The sequence below is a fragment of the Tympanuchus pallidicinctus genome, unplaced genomic scaffold (assembly GCF_026119805.1).
Source record: "Tympanuchus pallidicinctus isolate F22 unplaced genomic scaffold, pur_lepc_1.0 scaffold3, whole genome shotgun sequence".
NCBI classification, from domain to species: Eukaryota; Metazoa; Chordata; class Aves; order Galliformes; family Phasianidae; genus Tympanuchus; species Tympanuchus pallidicinctus.
The window spans coordinates 18,028,541-18,055,081 of NW_026294747.1; the positions used below are offsets into that span (position 1 = coordinate 18,028,541).

Genomic DNA, 26,541 nt, shown 5'->3' on the forward strand with positions numbered 1-26,541 from the left:
TATTCTCAAGTTGTTACGAGTTTTCAGACGTGGTGAAAACAAACTGTTGGAGAGCTGGACTAAGACAAATAATTTGGCTCCAACTGAACTTACTTCACTTCTTTTCATTACCAGTGAGTTTTACTGTTAAAATCAGTACTTGTTCTGTCTGGGAGGTGCGAGGTAACAAATTGCGATGGAGAGAGATCAAACTAAAAAGGAAAATTCATCCAGAGACACAGATGGAGAGAGATTAGAGAGGAAAATGAAGGATTTCTGTAGGTGTCTCTGTCCAGACAGGACTGTTGTGTTAGTCTGTTGCCTCTCCCACAGCAAATCAAACAAATAAATTCTAGGAGGATTAATTTCTGTAATGCTGAAGATGTATATATGGTCAGTTCTTAAAGCAGAAGTTAAATGACTTTGCCTTTGTGAGCTCGGAGAGCTGTCCGCGACACCTTTCCAGAATCAATACTTGCCGTCTCTCCTTTGCTCACCCCTTACTTACTCTGTCTAGCTTAATGTTGGGACCAAATCATTCAATCTTCTCCCGGCAATTTTTCCACTGATTGCAGACTTACCAGGGTTTGTTCTGTGGAGTCTACAGTTACTTATTTTCTATTGCTGTTGATGTGCTTCAGTTCGCACAGAGCTGTCTGAGCTCCGTCTGCGATACAGCCAACACCACCTCCATGGACTGGAGCAATAGCCCATGGTACCAGGACAGCGAGACGGAGCTAACTGGCTTAAAAATTAAGTCAGCGTGCCGAGACTAAACTACAAATAGATGAATGACCCCTTCTTGTTTTGATGGAAGTTTGACCACCCTCTATGGGATTTCCTATGGTCTTACAGTGCTCTCCTCGTAAGTCTTCCTTCTGTTGTGAAGAAGGAATTCTTGCTGAAGTCTAGGCGCTCCTGCAGTAAACAGCACATAAAAAGAAAAGGGTCACAAGCTTAATTGTCTGCTGTCATTGCAAATGACACATGATGTCAGCATGTGGTAGAATCAAATATAAAGACATTGCTGCACATGAGGAAATGAACAGAAATGCTAACAATTTCTTTACCTTGCGCAGTTTGTGATGTTTTGTTGAGTCTTCTGTCCAGTCTGGCAGCTTAGCTATTGCTAAGGTCTTAAGGATAAACTTACGGAGTTCTCTTCCTAATGATAAGTTCATTGTGAGCACCAAAAATGACCCCCTATCTTCAGCAAACCCACTGGCTTTGGTCACCCACCCAACCTCAAAGGTGCCTCGGGTGTCTGCTGCTCCTTCTCCCTGTGCTAACAGCCCATAATGCAGTTTGTGTGTATTTCAGACCCTGATTAACCAGGGACACTGCAGACTTGGTGAAGGCAAAATTCATGAGTAAAACTACTGATAGAAAGCATAAACTAAGAAGGGTTTGTTCATACAGTTGGCATATGGAAAAGTAAGGATTAATTTGTTTTCTGGGGATGCTACCCGTCTTTCCTTAGTATGATAGATGTTTTGAGCTGTATTAGGGGTGCAACTTGAAGCAAATCCCTCACTGAATGCCTAAAATGCTTGGGACATTTGTTGGTTGTTGGCCTATAGATGGGTGAGAATGAGTAAACATGGAGTCATGTAGCCAGTGGAGCAACCAACTGGCAGTTGGCACTTTGCGTGTCTCTCTATGAGGACGATCCCTGAAAGGCTCCCTTTCCAAAAGCTGACTTTGCACATGGTTGTCATTACCTATTCCTTTGCTGATCTTGTAAAATGTGCTTCACAGGAAAGAGTATGAGAGCTTGTAGAAAAAAACAGCTAGCTGGGTAGTGGCTGGTCATAGACCAAAGAGATTGAGCAATGAAAAAGAATTGCTTTGCAGTGGTGAAAAGAAAGCCATTCTATTTGGAGGATCTGCAAATACGAAGAATAAAATAAAAAATCCTGCCTATTAGAGAGGAAATGCAGTGGTGTAACCTCTTAAGATATTTCCTCAGTCTGCAATCATTTGTAGCCAGAAAAGCTTCCTGAGCTCCTGCGGGTCTGTAAGGATTGAGCTTCTATGTGTAAAAATATACTCTGTTGTCCAGATTTCTGGTGCCACCATCATAAAAATATATATATATTTCAAAACTGTTCTGGATTCTCTCTTTCACCTGGCAGTAAGCAGTAACTAATTTATATTGCTCTGTTATTAATGATCCTGTGTAAAACTGCCCGAGATGCTATGGTCAGGAATGAGACTAAATGAACAATATAATGATTACCCCCAAACTTTCTTAATGGTTTTTACTGAAGCTTATAATTACTATTGCACAACAGTGTAGAAGCTTGCATCTTGATGATGCACTTTTAAAGTATGCTTGGTTAAGCAATTGTCTCATAGATTGGCATGGCCATGAAGGGGCTTTATCAGGGAGTCAAATTCTGACACATTGAAGGTGCTGTTCTCATCTCTTTCGCAGTGGGATCTGCCATGCCACTCATGTAAAGCAGACTTCACTCGTAATGTTCCCAGGCAATTGCTCTGACAGAGGAAGATGAAAAACATTTTAGAAGACTGAATTAATAGGTGATTAGACAAGGAGATATCCTTAGAGACTTATCAAAAGCGTGATGTACAAAGTGAAATAGATACAGATTTTCCTTCATTTAGGGACTGGTAGATATCTTTACCCTCCCTAAGACTTTTGATGGAGCTCTAATACTGTGCAAGAACAGGTAGAAACTTATCTTCCTCCTTTAAAATCACAAATGATTAAATATTTTTGGATGATAGTCAAATTGTAGTCAATCCAGCAAATCTTTCTCAGTCTGTCTGCAGCCACTCCCGATAGGCATACACTCAGACACGCTGCACAAAGTACATGCACACGCACATCCCTTATCGCCTGCATGGGCTTTCTTGCCTAACTTTTTAAAGTAGATATTCAAATATTTGCCTGAAATTCAGCCAATTTTGTCTGATAGTCTGAATAATTCCTTCATTTAATCCTTTAAAATGTAAAGTGACTTGTGTTCAGTGTATTTTGTCAGCAGACAGAAGTGGGTGACTTGTGCTGTCCTGCAGTGAGTGAGGGGTTGCTCGTGCCAACATCCTAAGCCTGAGCTGCCTATGAGTTCTATGATTCTGTGATGAGTTCCCTCCCTCCCTCTGCTTTTGCCCAGTGCTTTGCTTGGCTTTCCTGCAGGAGCATGAGCTGTGTGCCCAGGGCGGCCCTTCCCTGAGCCCCAAGCAGAAGTCGGCAGCTACTGCAGCATCGGGTGCTGCTGTGTTCAGCATCACTGTGTTGATGGATGTGACGTTCACAATCAATGCTAACATAATGTGAAAAGCTAATGAGGTTTGGGTGAATTTAGCATCAAAGTGTTAGCCTGCCTTATGATACAGTGCGTCTTTGATATTGAAAAACCGGAAACAGCTTTTACAAGGATCTGAAGAAGGATATATAAGGATCTCTGCTAACTGCCCCTCCCTAAAATGTTCAAGTTGGTATAGCTTCGATGGTATTTAAAAATTTAAAAAGTTAAAGTTGGTATAGTTCAGATGTTAGTAAGTATTCTTTAGAAGAGAATAGTTGTTTGAAAGAGCCTAGAAATATTTTCATTAGTTTTGTAGGTGGAACCTGTTCCAGCTAGCTCAAGGACTAAGTGAGATAAATACTCATAAAGAGAAGCAAAAAAAACTGAGGGAAAAGAGCTTTTCTCCCTGCTTCTGACTCCTCCAGCCTCTGTCCTGCAGGTCAGCACGCAGACGCTGGAGGACCTGGCATTTTTGTGCCATAGAGAGAGAACTGGAGATGCTGTTTTTGTCTGTCTCATTGGCTCCAGGCCTTTGGTGGTCTCCAAGAAGAAGCTTCCTTAGCTAGGTCAGCCAGTCTGATCAAATAGAATGCAAAAGTAAAAGAGTAAAAAGAAATGGAAAGAAAAGCAATAAGGAGGAAGAGATATTCCAGCACTTGGTGAAAGAGCAGGATCAGGAGCAGGCAAGCTCCACATCACAGCTTGTGTTTGGGATGTCAGATCTGGTACCCGCAGAGAGTGTGCTCCAGAATCACAGTGGCAAAGCTCTGAGGGAGTCTCCAGGTGCCCACATGGGCAGAGCCACACGAGGCAAGGGCTTCCAGTGCAGGTGCCCCGCAGTGACATTGCTGCTTGCTGCAGTGATATCGTAGTGTGGCTTTGGATATTTTGTCTTCTACAGTTTTGCGTAACAGGCTGAGTTGCGCTTTCGTTACTTGAACAGCTTGAATATAGGTTTTTACATGCCAGCTCATAGAGATGGGAATCCTACCTCTTTGCTGCAAGGAAACTTGCTTTTTAAAGTTTGTTGTGATTTAAAAGGGGAAAAAAAAAAAAAAAAAGCCTTGAAATAGCCACAGTTCCACATAACAGAAATTTTGAATTTCAGCCAGCTCAGGAATTTCTAGCTCTTTTTCAGGATCACGCATAGGTCAAGGGCAGCTTTTTTGATTTAATATTTCAAGTGTAGATTTAATTGTTTGACTAAGTTAACATTCAAATCTCTACTAGGTACATAATAACTATGATGCGTAGAAGAGACTTGCTTCCGTCTGAACAGGTTTCTTTTCTACAGAAAATTATTTCCCTTATTTTATTTCTTCTCTTTGCCCTAACAACAACAACAACAAAAAAAACAACATGATCATCCTTAGCTCATCTGCATGTTGAAATTTTTTGCTGGAAACATGATGCAATGGAGCTTGCACTGGAGGATGTGAGTGGGACTGACTCGTCCATTGACTTCTTATATGACTTTAGCAAATCATTTCAGCTCTGTGTCTCAATTTTCATACTTGTCATAAGGAGGCAATACCAGTTCCTTCCATCGCTTCTGTGCTTTGTGCTATTTACTGCCCTGTCTGAGGGCAGTAAATAGCCCTTTTTTTAGTGTGCTTCTGCACACTTTTTTTTAGTGTGCTTCTGCAATTGCTATAGATGGATGCTTTTACAGAAGATGAACCCTGAAGGCTTAGTTTTCAGCAGACCTTAAAATTAGTCTGTTCCTAGCTGAATGCCTACTTCTTGTGAATTTCATTTATTGATTTATTTTGGTAAATAGCAGCTGGAGTGGTGGAGTGCGTGTAGGTGAATGGAGACAAGCAAACCTTCCCAACGCTTCCGGTTTTCTTTCTCTCTCAGCAAGGATCCTCTGCCCCTTACACTCAGTTTGCTGGTTTCTCCTGCTCACTTTCAAACCACTCTTTTTTCAGCTGATTTTGCTTTACGTGTTTTGTGCAACACCTCTTCTGATGTCAGTCTTGGAAGAGGGTGTTACTTTGCCCTGTTGGGATTTCAGTCAGTGGAAAAGTACGGTGTTGAGCCGTCCTCCTGACACCAGTCTGTTCTGTAGCAAAGGACTATTTATGAAGCAGGAGAGAGTTCACGTAAGAATCGTAAGAGTACATTTGTGCAGAACCCAATGGGAAAAGCTGTATTGTCAAACCGGCCCAGGCTGTTGAGGCAGATGCCTGGCTTTGCTCTTTTGTTTATATTCCAACAAATCAAAGCTGACCTGTGTTGTTATCGGAGTAGAGCAGCAGGTGCAAAAAAATAACTCTGCTGCCAACTCAAACGAAAGGGTAAGGCTAATACCCTCTGGGAGGTATTGAGAAGATAACAGAGGGCCATGCCAGCAACTGAATTAACGGCTCTATTTACGGTGGGTTTTACTTAACAACCTGCTCCCAACACAGGCACATAAATACTCCATTGTATTGTTTAATGCAGCCACTGGAGAAATCAATGAAAACAGGATGGGCAGCTCTCACTGTGCCAGCTGAGGAGAGGCACTGTGAAATGTTGCTCCCCTAATTGTGGCCAGGAGACAGAGGAAGCTGCTCTGGGCTTTTACAAAAGCAGGTAGATGTTTTCCACAACTCCTTCTTGCTTTGCCTGTAGAAGGTGGCTGCGGAGCATGAAAACTTTGCTCCCTACTTTTTCTGGCTGCTTTTAATGAAGGCAGAAAGCCTGAATGAGCCCTCACTAGTGTTCCAGCGCTGCGTGGCTGCGGGAGACATTTGGCTTCCCCTAAAGTTCTGGCCACGTGGGGCCAGGAGCGTGTGGCTGAGTAAAATGCCAGGGCGGTGGTCTCTCAACCTCTTATTCTTAACACGGTAAATACGGGATGAAGAAATATCAAAGAGATAACAGAGTTCCAAATAAAAGTGCTTGCTCAATGCACAAATATGTAAGACTATATGGCAGTCAAAGTAATGGTCAGTGAGCACCAATGAACTGTTTCACTGATAGCTGCCGTTTGGGAATGCTTTCCTTCACAAACACCTGCCCACCCTGGGATATTTCATAGTCTAGAGAGCAGTGCTGGAGGAGCAGATAGATGTATTGGATGGAACTACTGTCATTCTGGTGGAATCAATATTCCCCAGCCTGGCACTGGGGAATGTGTCTGACTCGAACAGAGGAGTTAACAGTCAGCTGTACAAACCCTCTCTTATCAACTGTAACTCATAATCCTTCCCATTACAAGCCCTCTACTACCCCTGTTATGTCTTTTCCTTGAAACACCCTTCTGCTTTCATGACTGCAGAAGAGTGTGATGACATCAGGCTGGGCAGCCAGTGGGTTGAAATAAAGGTACAAATGCTGCTGCTGACTGGCTTAGACCTCCAGCAGCCTGTGCTTGGACCTTATTTAGGATAGGACACTTTGCTCTCAACTCCCAGCTCCTCTATCATAGCTAACTCCCATTTATGCCTTTCATGTATTTAGCGAGCAAATGCTATCAGTTTGTTAACTGAATTAATTCATGTAAAAAAAATAGTAGTCTCAATGAGAAAATTTGTCTGTTAATCATAAGTAAGGCTTTTACGTATGAAATCTTAAATGGACAAAATTTATATTCAAGATTTTATCTCTGCTATGAAAAGCAGGCAATTTTCCAAAGTGAAATCCAGCTTGGTAATAGTTGGTAGTATGGGAAATGAAAAAGAAAATGTCTTTCTGTATCCTGAGTCAGGTTCTGGACAACACCAAAAAGCCCAGTAACTCTAAGTGAGAAGATATTATGGCTTAATGTCCGTAGAACCAACAGGCACCACCCTGGAAGAATGTTAATGTTGAATGATCTCTAGGCTGTGTTAGCTGCATGTCCTGAGTGGGGTACTGGCAGCACAGGGATGTGAAGGCTCAGCTGCTCTCAACCTTATCATGCCTAGGGCTCACTGTGCCCATGTCTGTAGGGCTGCCATCCCTGCTGGGGAGGTCTCTGCCTTCCGCCTCCTGCTCAGGCACCAGAAGCTGCTCATGCGGACCTTCAGAACACCTTCCCTTTTGTGGTGCCCAAGTCACATTCCTTATTCTATGCAGTCCTCACACAGAAATCAACCCCAAAGAAGAAGCCTGTAACTTCCAAGCAGATGCTCTTTGTAAAAACACAATATCTGTAACTGTTAAAAAACAACCAAACAAAAAAAAAAATTTTGGAAGTAGGCAAATTAGTGGTTTTTACTACTGAAACCAGACTAGTCCCACTAAAAAAAAAGAGAAGTTCTGGTGGTGGCAGTAGTTAAAATATACTTCTCTATGAAATATGGGCTGCTGCAGCAGTGTATATCAGACTCTATACATCAGAGTGGCAGTTATGGCATAAGTGTTTCAGCTTCTAAAGAGAGCCAAATATGAACAAAGCCACAATTTTTGTCATTATTTGCTAATAACTGATCAGTTGCACAGTCTGTGTTAGCAGCATAGAAAGCAGATCCCCCAACACAGACTCAGTCTTCAAGGCAATACAGAGAGAAGCTGTCGTGAAAGGTGGAGGGAAGTGGTTGGGGAACTAGAGCCAAGGGGAAAAGAGAAGGTGTTAGAACATGATGGTAGTATTTTGTTAGCTGATGAGGTTCTTGCCTAATTATAGGTAGGTAGTTTGTCAAGCTACAGGGGTATCTAGAGTGCTTTTTGGCCATTTGTATATTTAGTGTATTGTAAGCAAAAGAAAGGTGTTTAGTAAAAGGAGATTAGGAAGATGAGCTGGCTCCTGGTTAGAGGAAGGATGTACCAGAGAGATAGGAAGGACATGAAAGAAGGTGTGGAGTTGTTCCATGAGGTGTGGTATTAAGTGCTGAAAGAAGAATAAAGAGCAAAGGCAGTTTTTCCCATTGTTGTGTTTTCCAAGACTCTGTACCCCTGAGGCAAGACTGATGAATCTATTGCAAATGACTTCTAAATACTCAGGAAAAAATGGCTGGCCCAAATTATCATGAACTTGCTGAGGTGATGCAGACAGCAATAAAGGGAGTGTTATATGCCAGTCGCAGCCACGTCTTGCAGGATCATCTCCAAAGAACAACAAAAATCCTACTTTTTTTGTCAGTTATTTGCAACCATGTCTACGTATTCAAAAAATTCTAAGCGTATGATCGTGCAGAAATGACGTGAGCATTTATCACAAGAAATAGAACGGCTTGCTTTTCATTTAGCCGTGTGGCTGCCACTTAGATAGAAATCTGTGAATGGACCTTCTGCATGAGGAGAGTGAGCTTTTTGACAGCAAAATTGGTTATGCTATTTTCTTTCTTACTCAAAAACTAGAAGCATGGAAGAAGATGTACATCTAGGCTGTGATGTGAGGAGGAAGCAGGGATCCCAACACTGGATCCTTGTTGAGAGGCAGGTTCAGTTTCCTCTGCTGAGCTAGCATAAGTGTGGGTAAAATTTTCCAAAGTGCCAACATTTGGCAGCTGGTAGTGTCAGGCACATCTGTGCCTTGAGGACCATGTGCTTGTAGTTGGCTTTCTGTTTGCTTCTGATTTAGAAAAACAAACAAACAAAACCTCTGTTGAAATTCTCTTTTATTTTCATTATACTAAGTAGTACCTTGAATATTGAAGCCAGTTCATATGAAGATTGTGGATTATGGAGAAAAAAAAAAAAAAAGAGGGGGACAGAGGAAAAATACTCTATGAGACTTTGCATATAATCAAGTAAATTTTTGTTTTTTGCATTCATAAAGTGAACTTTGTTCTCACTCAAAAAGGAAACTGAACTATGGTTTTGTCTTTAAATTACATCGTTAAAAGGGAGATAAGAACCAAACCCTGGAGCGGAGGGGTAGCTCAGATACAGATCTAGATCCTAGCTTTTCTACTCAGGCTTCTCTTTGGTTAAAATATATATGCAAGATTTTAAAGCATCCATATGAACATGTTAAAACAACCACCACATATCTCTTACAAAAGTTGCCTTGTAGTGCATCATGAAAACCAGATCTTTAGTAATAAAAGATTCCAACCAAGCTTTATTTGACTTTGTTTATTGTGATCCTATCTGCAACGCAGGTAAATGCTAAAAGCTCCTTTTCTATTCATCTTCCTTTTTCTAGTCTTTCAGTTTACCCTCATATGTACGTTTAATAACAAGGTTCAAAGAAAACAAAAGAATAAACCCAACTCTTCCTTTCCAAAAGCCCACAACAGTAAATGATCAAGGTCTCAATATACCCTCTGAAAGCTTACCAAGAGCCAGTTTTGCACATGCAAAGGTGGTTTTATGCATATGAACCACAGCTGTATACACCAGAAACATAGAAGCATAGGAATGTGCAGTTCAGAGGAAAGAAAAACATAGGCCCCAAAGCTCCAAACCAGAATCTGGAATACAAAGAGTTTGGAGGATTAGAAAACTTTCTTATAAAAATGAATAGTTGAACTTTACACTTGCAGTGTTGTTCAGTAAGCACGTTTTGTTGCTGTGGCCTAAGGGTACATATGATGGACTAAAAAATGAAATGCATCAACACTGTGTATATTATATAACAAGAACTGCATGGGCTGTCACTGAAACAGTAACTTGCAGGTCACAGTGAGGTGGCACTCAGCTGAGCTTTGAGTTGTGATGTGGATCCCTGTGGATCAACCTGTAAAAAGTTTTTAGTTGGAGGCTTCTGTCTGTTTTTTTGGACACTAAAACAATGGGTTTGAAGCAAGGAGGTGTGTGATTACTGTATGTGGATCTGCATGGTTAGGAGAGATCCTAACAGGCAAGGATCACAGTGAGTTCTGACAGAGTTGTATCTTATCTGGGATTTTGGCATAGATGCTGAGGGTGAATGTGAAACTTTTGCAAAATAGATGGATAGAGACTGTAAAGCACTCTTGGGGTCATCCCTAACTGTATTTATTTGTGTGGTGGCTCAGAATTAAACTCTGGTACCCTGGTAGCAATGCACTTTAAATGGGAGAAAACAGCAGAAGACTGAAAGCTCATGGTAACATGCAAACAGGCTGTCGACATTCATGTATTCGGTTTGTGCCTGCTGCTGGAGATGTAAAATAGGTGGTTGGAATGCAAAGCAGCTAATTGATCATAGACATTTCAAGTACAATGCAGTTGTGTTTCTGAAATAACCGTATGTGTAAAGCAGGGCCACGTGCTTTGTTGTGCATCTCCTTTGTTTCTGATGTCTTGAAAGCTCAGCCCATTGCCATCTTTTGAGACTTCAAGAAAAAGCTTAAAATCCAGAATCTGTTCCTCTGCAGCTGCAGTTATTATCTGGTATCATTTATTTTAGATTGCTGTTTAACTGCTTGACTGCAATCCAAGGCAAAGTAATGGTATAAAATATTTAACATACTCTGTAGATACTTGTTCCATAAACTCCAAGCCCTGAAAAGCAGGGATTGTGTCTTCACTGTGTACATAACATACTTCAAAGAAAATAGGCCCAGGTGAAATCTATATTTGAAGTTCAGCCACGATGGTAAAAGGGGAAAAATGGGGAAGGATCCCATAGATAAATGCGCCAAAAGAGATCCACCCTTTTGGACACGCCAGGAGGAGCTGCACTGAGCTTGTCTCAGCTAGAAGTCACTTTTAGACTTTGCATAGCTTACGGGTGGAGTCATAGTTTAATAGTTCCAGTCAGTTTTGCCTTAGATATTTTTTTGTCTTTTGCATAGAGTGCGTATTACAAACCAGAAAGCTGTACGCCTCTCTCCCCTATGGGCTCCACACCCCCTCATATTTGTAATTAATGAGACCCTTAGTTCAGTTCAGTGTTGTAATGTAAGCAATTGTACAAATCAATGTCAGTGCAATCACTGTGGTTGGAGCTCTTTGGGATTCACTCATTTTCTCTGCATTGCTCGTTCTCCTTTCATGTTGCGTTCAGCATTTTCCTGTCATTTAATACACGGTGTTCTTGAAATATTTGAGTTCAAAGAAAGGAGAAATCCATTATTTGGCTGTTAAGGCTCATTGGGGTGAATGTGGAAATGGGGATCAGGGTAATTTACTTTCAGAGCACACCTGTAGTGCAATAAAATAATTTGCATACAGTGCGCTATACACTGTTCAAGGTTCAAGGATTTGTAAATATGTTTTTCTGCAATGCTGGGTTTGCTCCCTTGCCCAACCATGGTTGTTTCTGGTACCACCATGTACTCAGATTAGTCCGGCAGCCAGGACAGATGAGAGGACCAGAACAACTGAGCTCTTATGGCTGCAAAGTGGCCAGGTTGTGGCTTGGTCCGAGCTCCTCCTGGCTCCAGTAAGAGCTTCATTAAGAGAGGCCTTCAGGCTTTGGACTTTGAATACCATCTGATATATCAAATGTAGGTGAAAGAGCTTTTTTTTTTTTTTTTTTTTTTTTTTTTTTTCCTGGGTGCACTCATGCCCTCTAGTAGGACTCTCTGAAAAGAATGCTGCTTAGCACCAATACACAACTATATTTAACCTTGCTGTTTGAGTAGAGCGTTGTTGGATTCTGCTTACAACTGTGCCATGTTTCTGGTAGTGTTTTAAGATTGTAATTCAAAGGTGTCACATCTCTAGTGGAAGAAACTAGGAATGTGTGTACAGATACCTGCAACACACACACACACAAGAGTGTGCAAATATGTGTATACACATATATGTATATGTATATACACACAGAACACTTCATGTGCGCTTTCATTCATAATGTACCACGTCTTATTCAGTACAGAGACATATCCTAAGACTTTTGTTTTCCAACATCTCATCTGAGTTAGAATCCCTTTTTAGCATGGTTTCCTGAGGAAATGAGGCTTTTGTGGTTATTTTTTCTGTCTGTTGGCTTTTGCAATTGGCCTGTAACAGTCTTTGAGTCCCATTGCCAATTTTAATTAAATTTGATATGGGGTAGAAGTCTGAAAGATATGAAGTTCTTTCAGGATTAATGAAAACAAGCTGCCAAGTGGAGGAGAAAAATCTATTAATACCCTGTCTGAAAGAAGGAGTGAAGCTTGAGCTCACTCCTTTAAGACAACGAGATATTATGAATGCCCCAACCGTGGGAAAAACTTCAATCAGCGCTCACATCTTACTAGACACTCGAGAATCCAACCACAAGATACACATTCATAGGAAACCAGGCTTCATTAGTTCCACCGTTCACTTTGATATATGGCATACGATTAAAAGAAAACTGAACATATTATGTGTCCTTCCCCTTGAGGCTTCACACCCTTTAACCAGGTTTGTCTGTACACAAGGGAGACTTGAGGATTTGGCCCCAAACTAATGAAGAGCACACCCGTTCCAATATCCTGACTCGAAATCTTTCCAAGTATGAGATGAGACACTGCTCTAAGCATAAATCTGTCATGAACTCGTATCAAAGAAAGGCATATACTGGATGAAACGAAGAAAATCACAATTTCATTTTCATAGAGAAAATATTCTTGAGCATGATGTGCACACTTCCAAGCAAATTCATGGAAGTTATGTTAGTGGAACTTTATATTCACTCTGAACAAAGTGCTGGAAGTCATTTCCAAATAAGCATTACTCTTGCATTAAGATACAGGAGGTGACATGGCAATTTTCAAGTTACAAAAAAACCCAACCCAGTACCTTGAATAGCGCCCATAACTTTGGGAAAGTTTGGGTCAAAGCTGAATCTAGTCCTGTGCCAGTGGTTACTGTTGTATCATGATTTCTTCTTCTCGTGAACAGCTGTTTCCACAAGTGATGTGGAAAGATAGGTTATTTTGGTTAAAATAATTTGTATAGCTTTCAGAAAGAGGATGTACTGATTGATTAATTTGCAAAGTTCCACGTGCGTTGTCTGGAAATACTATTAATGTTGTAAGGAATACTGTGAAGAGCAATTGTGTGCTAGACTATGACAGGGGAATAAGATTTCAAGGGAGCATGTCAGGAGTCAGAATCTAAGGAAAAGGCTTTCAGAGTGCTTCTAGTTGGTGTTCTGACGTGTTCTGCTTTATGCTGGAAACTATGCAAGACTTAATTTTTTGTTTATTTAACTTGCTATAGCTTTAGCCTCTGAACCAAAGTGTCATAGTGTCTTTTGGTTTGGAAATTCATCCGATTAGTTAGGAAGAAAATAAGAATTTACGTAGTAGAGTTTTCAGAGCAAAGGTACACAGGACCTTGAACATGGAAAGCATTTCAGATTGTAAGCATACATTTTCTCAGACATTTTTATTTGAGCAAGTATCAGGCATTAAAATTGTGTGGAATTCCATAAACTGTAGAAACTGTTTAAAATGGCATAACACATGTGAATCCTTGATGATCTCTGCTGAAAATTTGACTGGAGATCTATCAGTTGAAATTCAATATTAAATGCCTAATGTACTTTTTAAAAAGAAGAGAACTTATCAAACTACGTTCCTGAGAGAGTTCTGTTAATCCTCAAGCTTTATGGTTTTCCCAGCATACCTGGTATTCTACCTCACCTTTATTTGATAATGTAATAAGTTTTGTATCATGAATACTTCACTTGTATAAAATCTTAAGAACATAATTAAATCTTAAATGATTAAAAAACGAGTCAGTGAAATAAATAATTTGATAAATCTTTCAGTCTGTATCTGCTCAGAGGAGTATGTATTTACTTTCAAACATGCATTATCACTGAAAAGCATCCATCTCAAGCGTATGAGATAAATGGTATTCATGTTTTATGCTGAACAAAGTCAGTGTAAAAAAATGAAATGTTTCCTGACCTCAGAGTACCAAGTCACTTGACTTTAACACAGGGCTAAAGAAGTCTTCTTTTCTAACTTGCACAAACTTACTGACTGATACCCCGTCATCTTTTATTTGGCCATGGATTTTAGCCATGGGGGGACGATAGGTATCACTCAATTGCTGACATTTTGTAACATCACATATCTGATATAAGAAAAAAATTTCACCAGTCGTCACTGAATCACGGATTTGTTAGAATTAAGAGTAGAAAGCATTATGTCATTCTATGTAGCAGAAAAAAAAAAAGCACTGAAGTAGGGTATACTGTAAAGGATTATTCCCTGTGACACATTTCTTAAGGCTTTGGATTTTTCAGTGATTCTCAACAACCTCTCTCCGTTTATAAATGTACATCAATGTGGAGTCAGGGAAAAGATGTAGAGAGGCTCTCCTAAATGTGTGCACTTCAGTAACATTTATGAATGTCACCATTTATTGCAAATGATGGAGGTATGTGTCAGCCCAAATCTTTTTCAGGCAGTTCTTTCAAGGCTGCGACTCTTCTTAATGACTTCTACCAAAAATGTTCTTGGTATGAGCTTGTGAGGGTCTGACAGGGCACTCAGTGGAAGTTTTCTCATCCTCCTCAGTGGGGAAAAGGCCAAGACCATATTTTTAAACTTTCATAGGTGCATTTTTTTTTTTTATTTCAGCCTCTCTGTAATTTCAAAGTGACATCTAGCTACTTTCACGTGCCCTCCTGAGCTCTAAAAGTTTTATTCTTACAGCCTCCACGGCTTTTGATTTAGAAGGTTTTGAACAACAATTTGTTCTGTGTGCAGTTATATAACAGCACTGTTCTGAAACCTTTGTATTAGTTAAAAATTACTTTTCTAAACTCTTGAAGAATGTTCATGCTGTGTGGTTATAATGTGTACTTACAAGCTTGCAGCTTGAAACCATTGAAAGATAATTAAAAAGTCATGAGTACCTGTAGTTGTGGAGCTTTGTCTATGTTCACTGAAATGATTTAATGTGTGATAAATATGTGACATTTTTTTAAAATACCATCTAAGTAATTTTGCTCAAACATGTCTTACCAAGTAAAATAACAGTTTTGCCCATGATGCTAAAGCTAACATAAGTAGAAAGGAAAATTTGTCTCATTTGTCTCATCTTTGAGATCTTTGACTGCCCAGTTCTTCAGTGGTTCCGAATGTAGGATCTGTGCTATGTGCAGCTGAGAGTAGGTTAGGGACGCTGTTGACGCAGATCAGAAAGAAACTGAGCAAAACTGAGCAAGCTGAAAAAATATTCCTTGTAACATTACCTCCCTGTAGCATTTACACGTGGGTCCCTCTGTGTGAAGGAGTTTCTCAACTTGAGTTCTTACCATGAGTTCTTGTATAGTTTAATTTGCAGTTATTGAAAAATCTTTTCTTTCTCCTAAAAAAAAAAAAAAAAAAAAAAAAAAAAAGAAAGAAAAGAAAATCCTCTTTTAACACATTTTCTCTTTAAATCTAAAAAAAAAAATTAAAAAAAGTCAAACAACTTTGTTTTTCGTTTCTCAAAGCTTGGCAGTTTTCCTGTATTGCTCTGTCAGGATCCTTGTCTTTTCATTCGGCTTCATTTCTGATTACAGATTATTCATTTATGGATGGGCAGCTGTAGAAACTTGCTTCTTGCATATGCAAATCAAGCATGGTAATGTTTATCATAAAGAGATTTTGTGGCAGCTGAAAAGGGGTTGTGGCAACATGTTCTTGATTTCAATTGTATCTTCTACAAATGGAATTGGCTTGCTCACTTCACCTTCAGTGGATTTTTTTTTTTTTACCATTTACCTTTTGGACTAGACACTGCTCACTAAGCAAGCTGTTCAATTCACTTACAGATCATGATTTTGGAAGGAGCTGGCAGAATGAGTATCAATTCCAGCAGCAACCTACTCCACCAGCAGCCTTCCTGGACAGATGGATATTCCACGTGCAATGGTAGGAGGAATTCAACAGCTCTGAGCTATGTGTTTTTATTTTTTTTTGGTGGGAGAGGATAGGCAGGGGTGGAAGGGACTACTTAACCCTTAAATATGCACAGGTATTGCTTTTCAGTGATACTAGTTTGCTGGAGTTTCACTTCATGTTGGAAAATTTCCGTTTGTATTTTCTTTGTCAGAGCTGAACTCACAAAACTTAAATTTCTGAAAGTGACCAGTTTGTTTTGTTACTACTCCTCTTTGTTAAAATGAATTTCAAGATAGCAAAAGAGTCAAATGTTCCCTCTCCTCAGTCCAGAATTCTTTCTCTGTCACATTTACCCCTCATGCCCTCTCTGAACCGACATTACTCTTCAGCACTAATCACCCCTCCGGCTTTGCAGGGGAGTAGTCTTTTTGCTCCTTCACTGTATTTGCTTTTTCGGCTCAAATTACTAGATAGCTATCTAATTAGACTGGCGTTAGGGCACTAGATAGCTTGTGATCTGAGAACTTCTTTGTTATGCACAGAACCATCTCTTTAATTCCATATATGCCTTCTAATGCCTAAGAGCTAGTGATGACTTTTGCACCTAAATTAACTTACAAGGTGTCACACAGGGTGAAATTTATTATACTATTCTTGTGATGATTTAGCTGCACAGATACACATTCTCTCTATATATAAAAATGTAGATACAGATGCATAGATAGACGTGCAGTGTTTCATCTAGGTTTGTTTTCCTCACCCAAAATAGTGCTTTGAAATCAGTGTGTAAACCTTAAAATCTAAGCAAACGTGTTGCAGTTGTTCTTCTAATCTACAGAGTGGTACAAAAAATTTACAGCAAAAGTTCCTATTCAGTGAAACTCTTGTGTTTGATTTTTATTTTTTTTTTTTCAATGTGTAATTTCTAAATACAAAGAAATACAAAAGTGAGCTTTGAGTAAATGTATCAAGCTGCCTATAAGCTGTCTGTAACAGAATAATGGAAAAAAAGTCTTGACTGATCTTGCACAGGATCTCATAAAGATATGGATTTGGATTTCCCATTGAGAGATCCTCAAGCATTCACACATCTTTTGGAGTTACAGGAAACCGAAAGCATAGACCAGCCTCTACAGTTACTTACCTCCTCACGTCCATTTCCCATGCTAACTCCTTCCTCTCATTAAAGACTTGTACTTACATTAGAGAATCTCTGAAAATTCTTGACTCTTCTGAAATGATGGGAATAAATTCAGCCTCCTTTTCAGGGAACGCTTCTTGGTTCCTTCAAACCTTCACTTGCCAACATACCAAAGTCTTAGTCATTTCTGTACTCATTCCCCTAATCCTTCAACAGCAGGATGAGCAACATCCACCTAAAGCACTGACGCAGACTTTGCTGGCCAGCATTGATAAAGGAACATAAGTAACTGTGGGCTTATTCTGTGTTCACCCATGAGCTCACACTGTGCATTGCATCTCATCTGAAGAGACCTGAGGTCTAGCTGAAACAGTTTCCTAAAATGTGCCAGCTCTGTAGCTTGTAGTCTTCTAGCCATACACCTTGTTACTTGTATTTCTCACAGCTTTGTGGGAAAGTATGTGAAGGACCAGATTGGTACCAGTGAGAGGAACAATGTGTTGGTGCGGAGTTAACTCAGAGCTAGACCACGGCAGTCTTTCCTTTTCCCATGATTTAACCACCTCTGCAGTCTGTAATTCTTTCATCCTTAAATGAACCTTCTTGCTCTTCTGAACATTTTATCATGCCGCTGTCTCTGCCTGGCCTTCCCCACTGTCCTCCTTTCCCAAGGAATAAATTGCACTGAACTCCTTTTGCTAACTTCTCTGAGAGGCTGGATCAAGGCAGTCCTACCTTTGTATATCTTACGTCTTATCTTATCTTGTGTAATTATCCTGTCCCCGCATATGTTTCCTTTCATTTGTACACATAAATTATTGTCATGCAGTGACATACAACTGAGGGTGGTTTGAAAGACTGACCAAGAAAAGATTCAGACATCCTAAGAAGAAAATTAGGTAGTTCCCTTAATTTCAAAATGAGTTTTACAATTATATTCAGAAATCATCTTACCAGACTACAAAGATAACATGCATTTGTTAGAAGGTCAGCTCTGCCCTGATATTGTAGGCCATACTGATAGATTTTTATGTTAGAGCAATTTAAGAGTGCCTTGTTTTTAGTGTTCATTGGCTGAATTCCACAATTCATATTCAATCTTTATACAAACAAAATTTCCACTGCTCATTATGTGGATTTTGCAAGGCTTTTCCATCGTTTTCTTATGCACTAATACACTTTTCCCACGCACAGATCAACACTCCTTTGTGACAATACTTCTGCAGTTTGTCTTGCTCCAAAGAATTTTTGGTATATTTAGCCAACATTACTAAATTCATTTCTACTTATTGAACAAGAGAGGTGTAAAGTAATATATTTCATTTTTAATTGGTAAACTGAGTAAAAACAACAACAACAACAACAAAAAGATGTTTTTCTCCAGCAGTAGCTACTGAGCTAGTGTTAAAGACTGAAAAGAGTCTAAGTTTGTCGACTTCCAGGGCGTGAAATTTATGTATGTAACTTTTCTGTTCTCAAAATAATCCCATGGTGTTAACAGAGCCAGTTAATACTCATTTTCTTCTCCAGTGTCCAGCAGTTTCTATGGAACCCAGTGGCACGAAATACATCCTCAGTACTGGACGAAGTTTCAGGTCTGGGAATGGCTGCAGCATCTCCTTGATACCAACCAACTGGATGCCAACTGCATACCCTTCCAGGAGTTTGATATCAACGGGGAACATCTGTGCAGCATGAGTCTCCAGGAATTCACGCAGGCAGCTGGGACAGCAGGGCAGTTGCTTTATAGCAACCTTCAGCACCTAAAATGGAATGGTAAATAGACAGTAAGCTACGCAGGGGATAGAGACGCATATACGATTGTCTGAATTTTCGAATCTTCAGAAGCCACTTCTAAAACACACCTGGCAAATCTCATTTGCTTTGTTTGCTATATTGCTAACGCCTTACTGACTGTATTACTGTATCATTGCTTATGTCACGTATAAGGCAGAAGGATCAAGGGGAAAGGTTTGTATTCCACTCCAAAATTAGCTCTCCGGCTCAACTGCAGCAGTTTGTGCTTGGAACTGTATCTTTAATTCTTCTCTGCTTGTTGTTGCATGTCCTATCTGCCATATGCTTTCTTGCAGGTCAGTGTGGAAGTGACGTGTACCAATCTCATAACGTCATTGTGAAGACAGAGCAAACAGGTAAGTAATTGCTGGGTAACTGATCTTTTTATGGGGAAAAGGGGAAGTTGTCCATTGCAAGAGAGAGCACAACAACATTAATTGCAATGGTATTTCACACAGATTTAAGGAGGTAACACAGGTATCAGTCAATCATTTTTTTGAAGCTTCAGGTAGCACCAAAATACCTTCTCACGTGTCCACTTTTGCTGGGAGAATACTGTAACACCACCTGCCTACACTGATGTTCAGAGTTAGTATAGTGTGCAGTGGTCAGAGAGTGCAGCTGTGTAGAGAACATCATTCTTTGCTTCATTCAGCAGATTGCAAAACAGTTCACAGAAATTTAAGTTGTTGGTTTTTTTTTCTAAAGAGGAAAAATATTTTGCGATGAAGTGCTGTAAGTGCTTTGAAATGTGAGGAAATTTCCAAACCAAACATATTTGAGTAAAAAATTTAAAATGTTACATTTCAGTTTCTTCACGTTTCAGTTAAACTGAAATTCGTGGTAGCATATGTCTGCATTTTTCCTGCAGCAGTCCCTTATTCCATTGTATTCATAGCTAGATGCTTTTCCTGCCAGGGCCTTGTTTCTCCAGGAAAAGAACTTCAGTGCACTCTGGGCACAATTATTGTGCCAGTTCCTTTTACCAGGACAGCTCTGTCTATATCTGGACACTGCCTATCACACTGGTCCCAGCATCTTATTCTGTAGATGTATTCATTAGCCATATTTTAGTATTTCCTGACAGCAGGAGTACAGTCTTGTAGTGTGAGGTGTCTCTGACAAATACTGCCAGCCAATTCATTCAGTGATCCTGGAGGAGCACAGCCTCCCCAGTCAGGGACACTCTTCACCTTCTTGCAGCAAGCAAGCATTGCAGTCGGCTCCCTGCCCGTGCCCGCATGGTATGGGTGGCATGCATGCAGCGGCCTTGATGCTTGCCCTATAAGAAACCACAGTAATTCTTCAAGTCCTGATTTATGAGATCCTGATATAATGTTAGTCTCTCCTTCAAGTAGAGATACACAGGGCGCTGCACAGTACCTCTGCCACACATCCTGGAGAGATCAAAGCCCACTGTTGACTAGTGCTACTCACTGTGCCTGCTGGTAGGGTGGACTGGTGCAGACTGGGACTCCATATGAGCTGGCAGGGATGGGCTGGTGGTTTAGGGGGGAAAGCCTGCCTTGTAGGCACTGAAATAGGATGAAATGTGAAGACAAGCTGTCTCCCCACGTTCTGGCTGGCTAAGGCCTGTTTTCAGAGGCAACACTGGGCAGATCAGGTGTCCAAACAAGCAAAGGGTGTGTGCTATTGTAGGAACACAAGCTCTGGGTGCCCAAACATGCAGCTATTACTTAGCATGCCTGCTAAATTCCTATGTCATAAGTGGTAACTCAGCCAACCATGATTATTTAGCTATAACTCTTTTTTCCCCCCCATTTATGTGAACATGAAAAAAAAAAAAAGTAAAACATGGATTTGAACTTCAGATCTCATCCTTTCTGAGCTTGAGTTCAAAAGAAAAATAAGTGTTTAAAGCTTCTAACCTCAAAAATGCACTGTAAAAAGAGTAATTTCCTGCTCGCTGTACGGCTTATAAAGACAATACTTCTGTATGTATTGATCCACCTGACCAGAAGGTCACTACGTCATATTACTCTTTAAGCTTACTAGTGGCTTTTGGGTTAAGGGTGGGGACTTACGTGCCAGAATAAAATGGTTCTGCTTTGATGTTTCTCACCATGTGCTTACACATGAAGTTCTGTCTTGGAGGGGACTTTCGAGTTCCACTATTATAGAAATAAATACTAATTATAAGCATTCTCTTGTTCTACTAGATATTTGAGAGTACTTTCATTTTCATGGCACCAAAGAACTGTCATAGAATTAGAGAATTAGGGTAGAATTAGAGCTGTTCTGACATAAAAAAATTCATTCCAGGGCAGGTATAAATGGTGTCTTAGGAAAAGGAAAAGGCGGCTACATTATTTTGTAAGTCAGTGCTTTGTGTAAGTATGTTTGCCTGAGTATGCAAGCCCTAATCCACAATTTCAGAGAAAGAAAGTAATTTTTCACTTAGCCTCTTCAATTGTCAGTTCACTGTACCTTCTGCACATTTCTTACTGCTTTGTCTGTCTGTATTCATCCTTATGTCCTTTTGTTGATCTAATTTCCCTCGTTGTTCTTCACCTTCAGATCCATCGTTAATGGTGTCCTGGAAAGAAGACAACTACCTGTATGATAGTGGCTATGGTAGCACAGTAGGTAACTACCTTCACTATACTTCTTGCTTTTCTGAAGTAGCTCTATGGTTGCAAGAGGACATTACTTTAACTGTTTTCTTTTTAATTCCAGAGCTATTAGACAGCAAAACGTTCTGTCGTGCTCAAATCTCCATGTCGACACCGAGTCACCAGCCTCCTGGTAAGGAACTTGTAATTATATTGTTAATTGTTGCTTCTCCCAAAGCTACTGACATATAATAGTCTCCGTGGTCTTCTGTTGTAGGATTGAATCTGAGCCTCCAGTCATTTTTATACCAAGCAGTACTGATTCTGACAACTCTTTTAGCTATCATCATTACCATAGCTTCTCTCTTCCCTCTGTCAAGACAAAGAAGATCAAACAATCTGCTGCCTCCACATATCTTTTAAAGTGACTTAGTCAAAGGGGAAGATGTTAGTGTCAGAGAGACAAGATGTTCCAGCTCAGGCATCTGCTTTTCTGTGGGGTAGCCAAGTGTGGGCAAATAATTGTCATATTCCTCCCCAGAAGCGGCTGCATTCCCTGCTGAGCTGGTCGTTCATGTCAAGTAGGTTTGGGGGCATGCTGGGGGCAGCTGCTGGGCACTGTAGGGCAGGGCCAGCGCCCCCTGCCTACTCCCAGCCCAGCCTGTCCCCAGGCAAGCCCAGCACACCATTTCACCCTTCTCAGAGCTCCACGAGGCCACAGAAGAGATATGATCTGTCTGCTAAAGGGCAGGAAAAAGTGCACAAACCCATTTGATGTAGCGCCCATTGAAACTGCGGGCAGGGCACACATGTCGGGGTGCTCTGCAGGGCACATCCTGCTGCAGGCAGCGGGATGGAGGCAAGAGCAAGGTGGAGGGAAAAGGGAATCTGAGGTCATGAGGCAGCAAGAAAGGGGGAAGGAAAGGCACGGTCGTCTTAGAAGGCTTTCAGGCAGATAGGCCTGAGGGAGACAGGTAGAAGTGGCAGGGTAATGAGGGAGGTGTGCTGCGGGGATGTGGCCTCACAGGCACTGTCTCCGCAGAGCCCTGTGGGCTGTCGAGCTGTGACTGCCCCTGTGCCCACCGCGCCCCTGCCTCCCTGCGCCGCCGGGTTTACTACTGGGACGTGTGGCTTAAATGCATGCATTTGGCAATCGATTTAATAAGAGAGAGCGAAAACCTAACTTGAGAAAGAAAACCACCAAACCTTAAAAAAAAAAAAAAAAACAGCCAACCACCACCAAAACCCCCACTATGTTTGCTTTCGCTGCCGCCTCCACCCACTCTGCTAAGATGGCTGCCAGGAGTTCAGAGCGCTCTGGTGGGACTGGGGACCTGTCAAGCTCCTGGCGCGGTGTATTTACCTGCTGACTGCTTGAGCCTAGAGCAAGGGTGGCACGCCAAGGGCACAGCCTCCTGTAAAAACTAAATTTGTATATCCCGTAAAGAATATGGCTCACTCCTGAATCATATGCAAATACCCTGCAACCTTTTGTCACAAGTTTTGCAAGGCAGCTTTGTTGAAACTGCATTGTAACTCTTTTCATCTGTCAGGCCCCAGCCTCCCGACACAGCGTGTTTGAAACCGGTCTCCATGAGAGGGAGGCAGAGCGAGAGGCTGTGTACACAGCTGAAACCCAGAGTAAATCACCAGCCAGGCAGAAGGCAACTGAATCTCCAAGAATAAATCCCCAGCTAAACAGAGTATAACAAACATTTGCGAGCAAACTGTGGGATTTTAAAATGGAAAGGATTTAAATAAGAGGGCAAATAAAGGGCCTGGTCCTGCTGTCCTCACCAGGAGTTCCCACAGGCTTTTAATAACATCGGGGGATCGTAATCTGAGGAAAGGCAGTGAAATAGGCCTCATTTTACTTTTTCCCCCCAAGCTGAGTGAGGTTCAGGCTGGTTCCTGCTCTTTCAGAGTGGGAAGGCAAAATGACTCAGAGCACATTTGCTGCTCGGGGGGTCAAGGACAGTAATTATGTCAGCTCAGAGCAGGGGAGGTTGGACTTATCCTCTCTGCCCTGCTCGGGGTACATATCCAGTTATGTATGAATAAAGTGACTTGTGTGAATAGCTTTGCATCTACCTTTTCACATGCAGTTATTGCAGTTGCTTGTGCAAATCCAACAAGTTTCTATGCAAATGAATATTTCCTGTGAGTCATTTGCACATGCAAATGTCCCGTTTCCATGAAAAGTATGATAATCCTGCATTCATAGAAGCTGGGAAAACGTGCGTGGGACCTTCAGCTTTGCTTTGTGGCATTCAGGCACGAAGCAGGCCGAAAAGCAAATAGAGGAGGGCCTCCGTCTCGGGACGGTCCCGCAGATTTTGTGAGACCTTGGAGCTGCAGAGCGGGATGCAGTCAGGCTGCCAGGTGGGGGACGGCGAGGAACAGACAGAACTTTTCTTTTTCTTGGTTTCTGAAGAAACATTTGTGCCAGAAATCCGATTCCTCCTGGGGCTGGCTGCAGGTGATAAAGCACCATCAATGAGAATTGGCTTGTTTCTGTGGCTGCGAGCCATGGAACAATATATGCACGTCCAGCTGCCAAAACCTCCTACCAGTGCAGTCCCACTCCCTGCCCCCCAAACAACCGTGCTGTGCCAGTTCATTATGTTTTAGTCAGGTAGGTGTTCTGTGCATCGGTACCAGCGCATATATTTCACATTAGATCATCTCTTCGGAAACAAATAAGCCCCCAAAGATACATGCTTCTGCAAAGACTAAGACATAATGGGACAATTCAGGCTTCCTTTTATAGACTTGATTCTCTTATTTTTCTCTCTCTCACACATAGCATGGGGTGAGGTATTTGTTAATCTAATTTAGGTTTCAAAAGCCAAATGTTTACCTCTGCGTTCATTCTTTATTCATCAATGGTCTCTTTGTGAAGTGTGCTGATTACCATACAGTACAGAAAACAAAACTCTCCCCCTTCCTCCTCCCTTAGATTGCCTTCTGAAAAGTGATTATCTTTAAAAGAGATATTCGTTCTTTTTTGTGGTTTTATTTCTTTCAACCTGCTAGTCAATGGAAAACCTTTAATCAAATTTACAAATAGGCTTCATTTTCCTCTCTACAGATTCTTCAGATGTGAAAAAAACACAAGATCATACCCCAAAGTCCCACACCAAGAAACACAGTAAGTCCATGGTTATAATGGTTATAACATCTGTGGTTTATAATGGTTGTTTGATTGAGGGAAAAGAAACGCATGAAGAGTAGATACCCATTGGGAAGGAAAAGGGAGCATTCTGAGTTCATTTTGAAAGCAGAGCTAGTTAGATGGTTACTCTGATAGAATTCTCCAAGGATCTCACTGCTTCTGGTGCTGTTTGCTCATGTTATTTTTGATGCAGTAGTTTTGCACTTTTCTAATTTTTTTTATCAGTGAGAGCCCAGAGGGAAACCACCAGAATTCAGTTTCTTCCCCCCTTCGTTGAGCTGAGCTGGTGATCTGGAATATAGGGATAACAAAAGAGGTGATGAACTAAATAAGGAAGGTCTGTACACAGGCCCTGCTGTGCCTGTGCCTGCTAGGTGCAGCAATGCCAGAGATGCAGCTCTGCATCTCTTCCCAGAGCTTTTAATGCATGCCATCATGAGCAAACATCTGCCCCCTACTCCTACAGCTGCCTTTTCTTCTGATACGGAGGTCTTTCTGCTCCCCTCATCCTCTTTTTCTGCTAGTTTTGATTCAACCTGAGTCTGAAGACAGATTACCATATCTGTGATTCGTAGACACCATTCTCTTAATGCATATTACTGGGATTTCAAACCTGAAAACAACTTGCATACGTTTTTTTTCATCCTGTGCTTATAGTAGAGCATATTAGTATTTGTCCTCTGATGTGTATTGCAGTATTCAATTTAATCCTGTTTCTGTAATCTCCAGATTAGTTTTCCTTCATGACTTCTCTTCTTATCCTGCTCTGTGACTTTGCTCATTCAGAACTCCAGAACTTTTATCTGCACACAGACTTTTTTTTGTGGTGTGTGTGTGTATCAAGATTGCTAATGAAGAGATTAAGTAGGAATGGTTTGAAGACGAACCTGAGAACCCCATCATAGTCTTGGCATAAAGTAAAGGTTACTTTGTCATGCTGGGCTAATCCCCTACATTTCCAGTTTCATCATTAGTCGTTGTACCTTTATCTGTGCAGTCTGTTTCTGATGTCCAGATAGACTAGATCCACCACATTTGGTTGCCTCTAGAAAGCAGTTACCATAGCAAAGAAAAATATTGGATAAGTTGACTGAAAAATACTGATGTTACCTGTATACCAGTTTCTATTTAACACTGCATCTTTGCTGAGGTTGTTTCCTTCTTACATTGGTCCAAAACCTTACATGCATTTGAAAGCAGACCAAAGGATAACTGTTTCCTGGCCTACCTTGTCACTGTTACTCTTCATTCATATACCACATCTCACTTGTTTGACTGTGTGTTTGTTTTCCTTCTTCTACGTGGGCTTTCTCGTGTCATCTCTGCAATAGCTGGATTAGAGTTGTGCTTAAATGGGGCCTCCATATTGAACTTGGATATCTGTTTCTGCCCTTTCTGCCATTGCAGTCAAACTTTTAATGCTATTTTCCTATACAATTTTGGCTATACATTTTTATCACTATTCCTCTAGCCAGTATACACCTTCTTCTTGAAGTCTACCTAGAACACTTGAGACCAAACACTTGCACACGTGGAACAGCACTGTATTTCATTTGCCTTCTGTTTATCTGTTTTAAATGCATGGCACTTCAGTGCTCTCCATACAGTTCTGCTGGCTGTTTCAGGAGTTGCACAATAACACCAGGTTACATGCTGCCATGCCGTACAAGAATATCAGGAAAAATATCAGGAAAAAGGGAGGAGGTGAGGGGAAGACTTAAACATGTTCAGTCCCAAAGTGGTGTTTAGTTCAGGCAGCAGGGGATGGTTTGGTCTCTACCTCCCCTGGTTGTTGTGCCTCTTATCCATCCTTTTGCCTCAGGGCTCAGCCTTCCGAAGGCTGATGCTCAGCTCTAGCCTTGGTGTAAAAGCCATCAATGTTTTCACATGTGTAGCTCTGAGGTGGTGGTTCTGCAGTCCACAAAGCATGGCCCATCCTCACTGAGTGGTCCTTGCTTATAGATGACAGGCCGTAAGAAAACTGCATAATAAAGAACAT

At 41.1% G+C, this 26,541-nt stretch overlaps 1 protein-coding gene across 6 annotated transcripts in view; it reads left to right on the forward strand.

Moving 5' to 3' along the window:
* Window positions 1-26,541, forward strand: part of EHF (ETS homologous factor) — a 90,764-nt gene that overhangs the window by 59,480 nt on the left and 4,743 nt on the right. For all 6 annotated transcript variants that reach the window (XM_052695252.1, XM_052695254.1, XM_052695251.1 and 3 more), the window contains 6 exons: window positions 15,787-15,886; window positions 18,528-18,773; window positions 19,091-19,150; window positions 21,333-21,401; window positions 21,492-21,560; window positions 24,459-24,518. In XM_052695252.1, coding sequence (XP_052551212.1) covers window positions 15,790-15,886; window positions 18,528-18,773; window positions 19,091-19,150; window positions 21,333-21,401; window positions 21,492-21,560; window positions 24,459-24,518 — 601 coding nt within the window. In that variant the 5' untranslated portion in view covers window positions 15,787-15,789. The remainder of the gene's footprint in view (window positions 1-15,786; window positions 15,887-18,527; window positions 18,774-19,090; window positions 19,151-21,332; window positions 21,402-21,491; window positions 21,561-24,458; window positions 24,519-26,541) is intronic.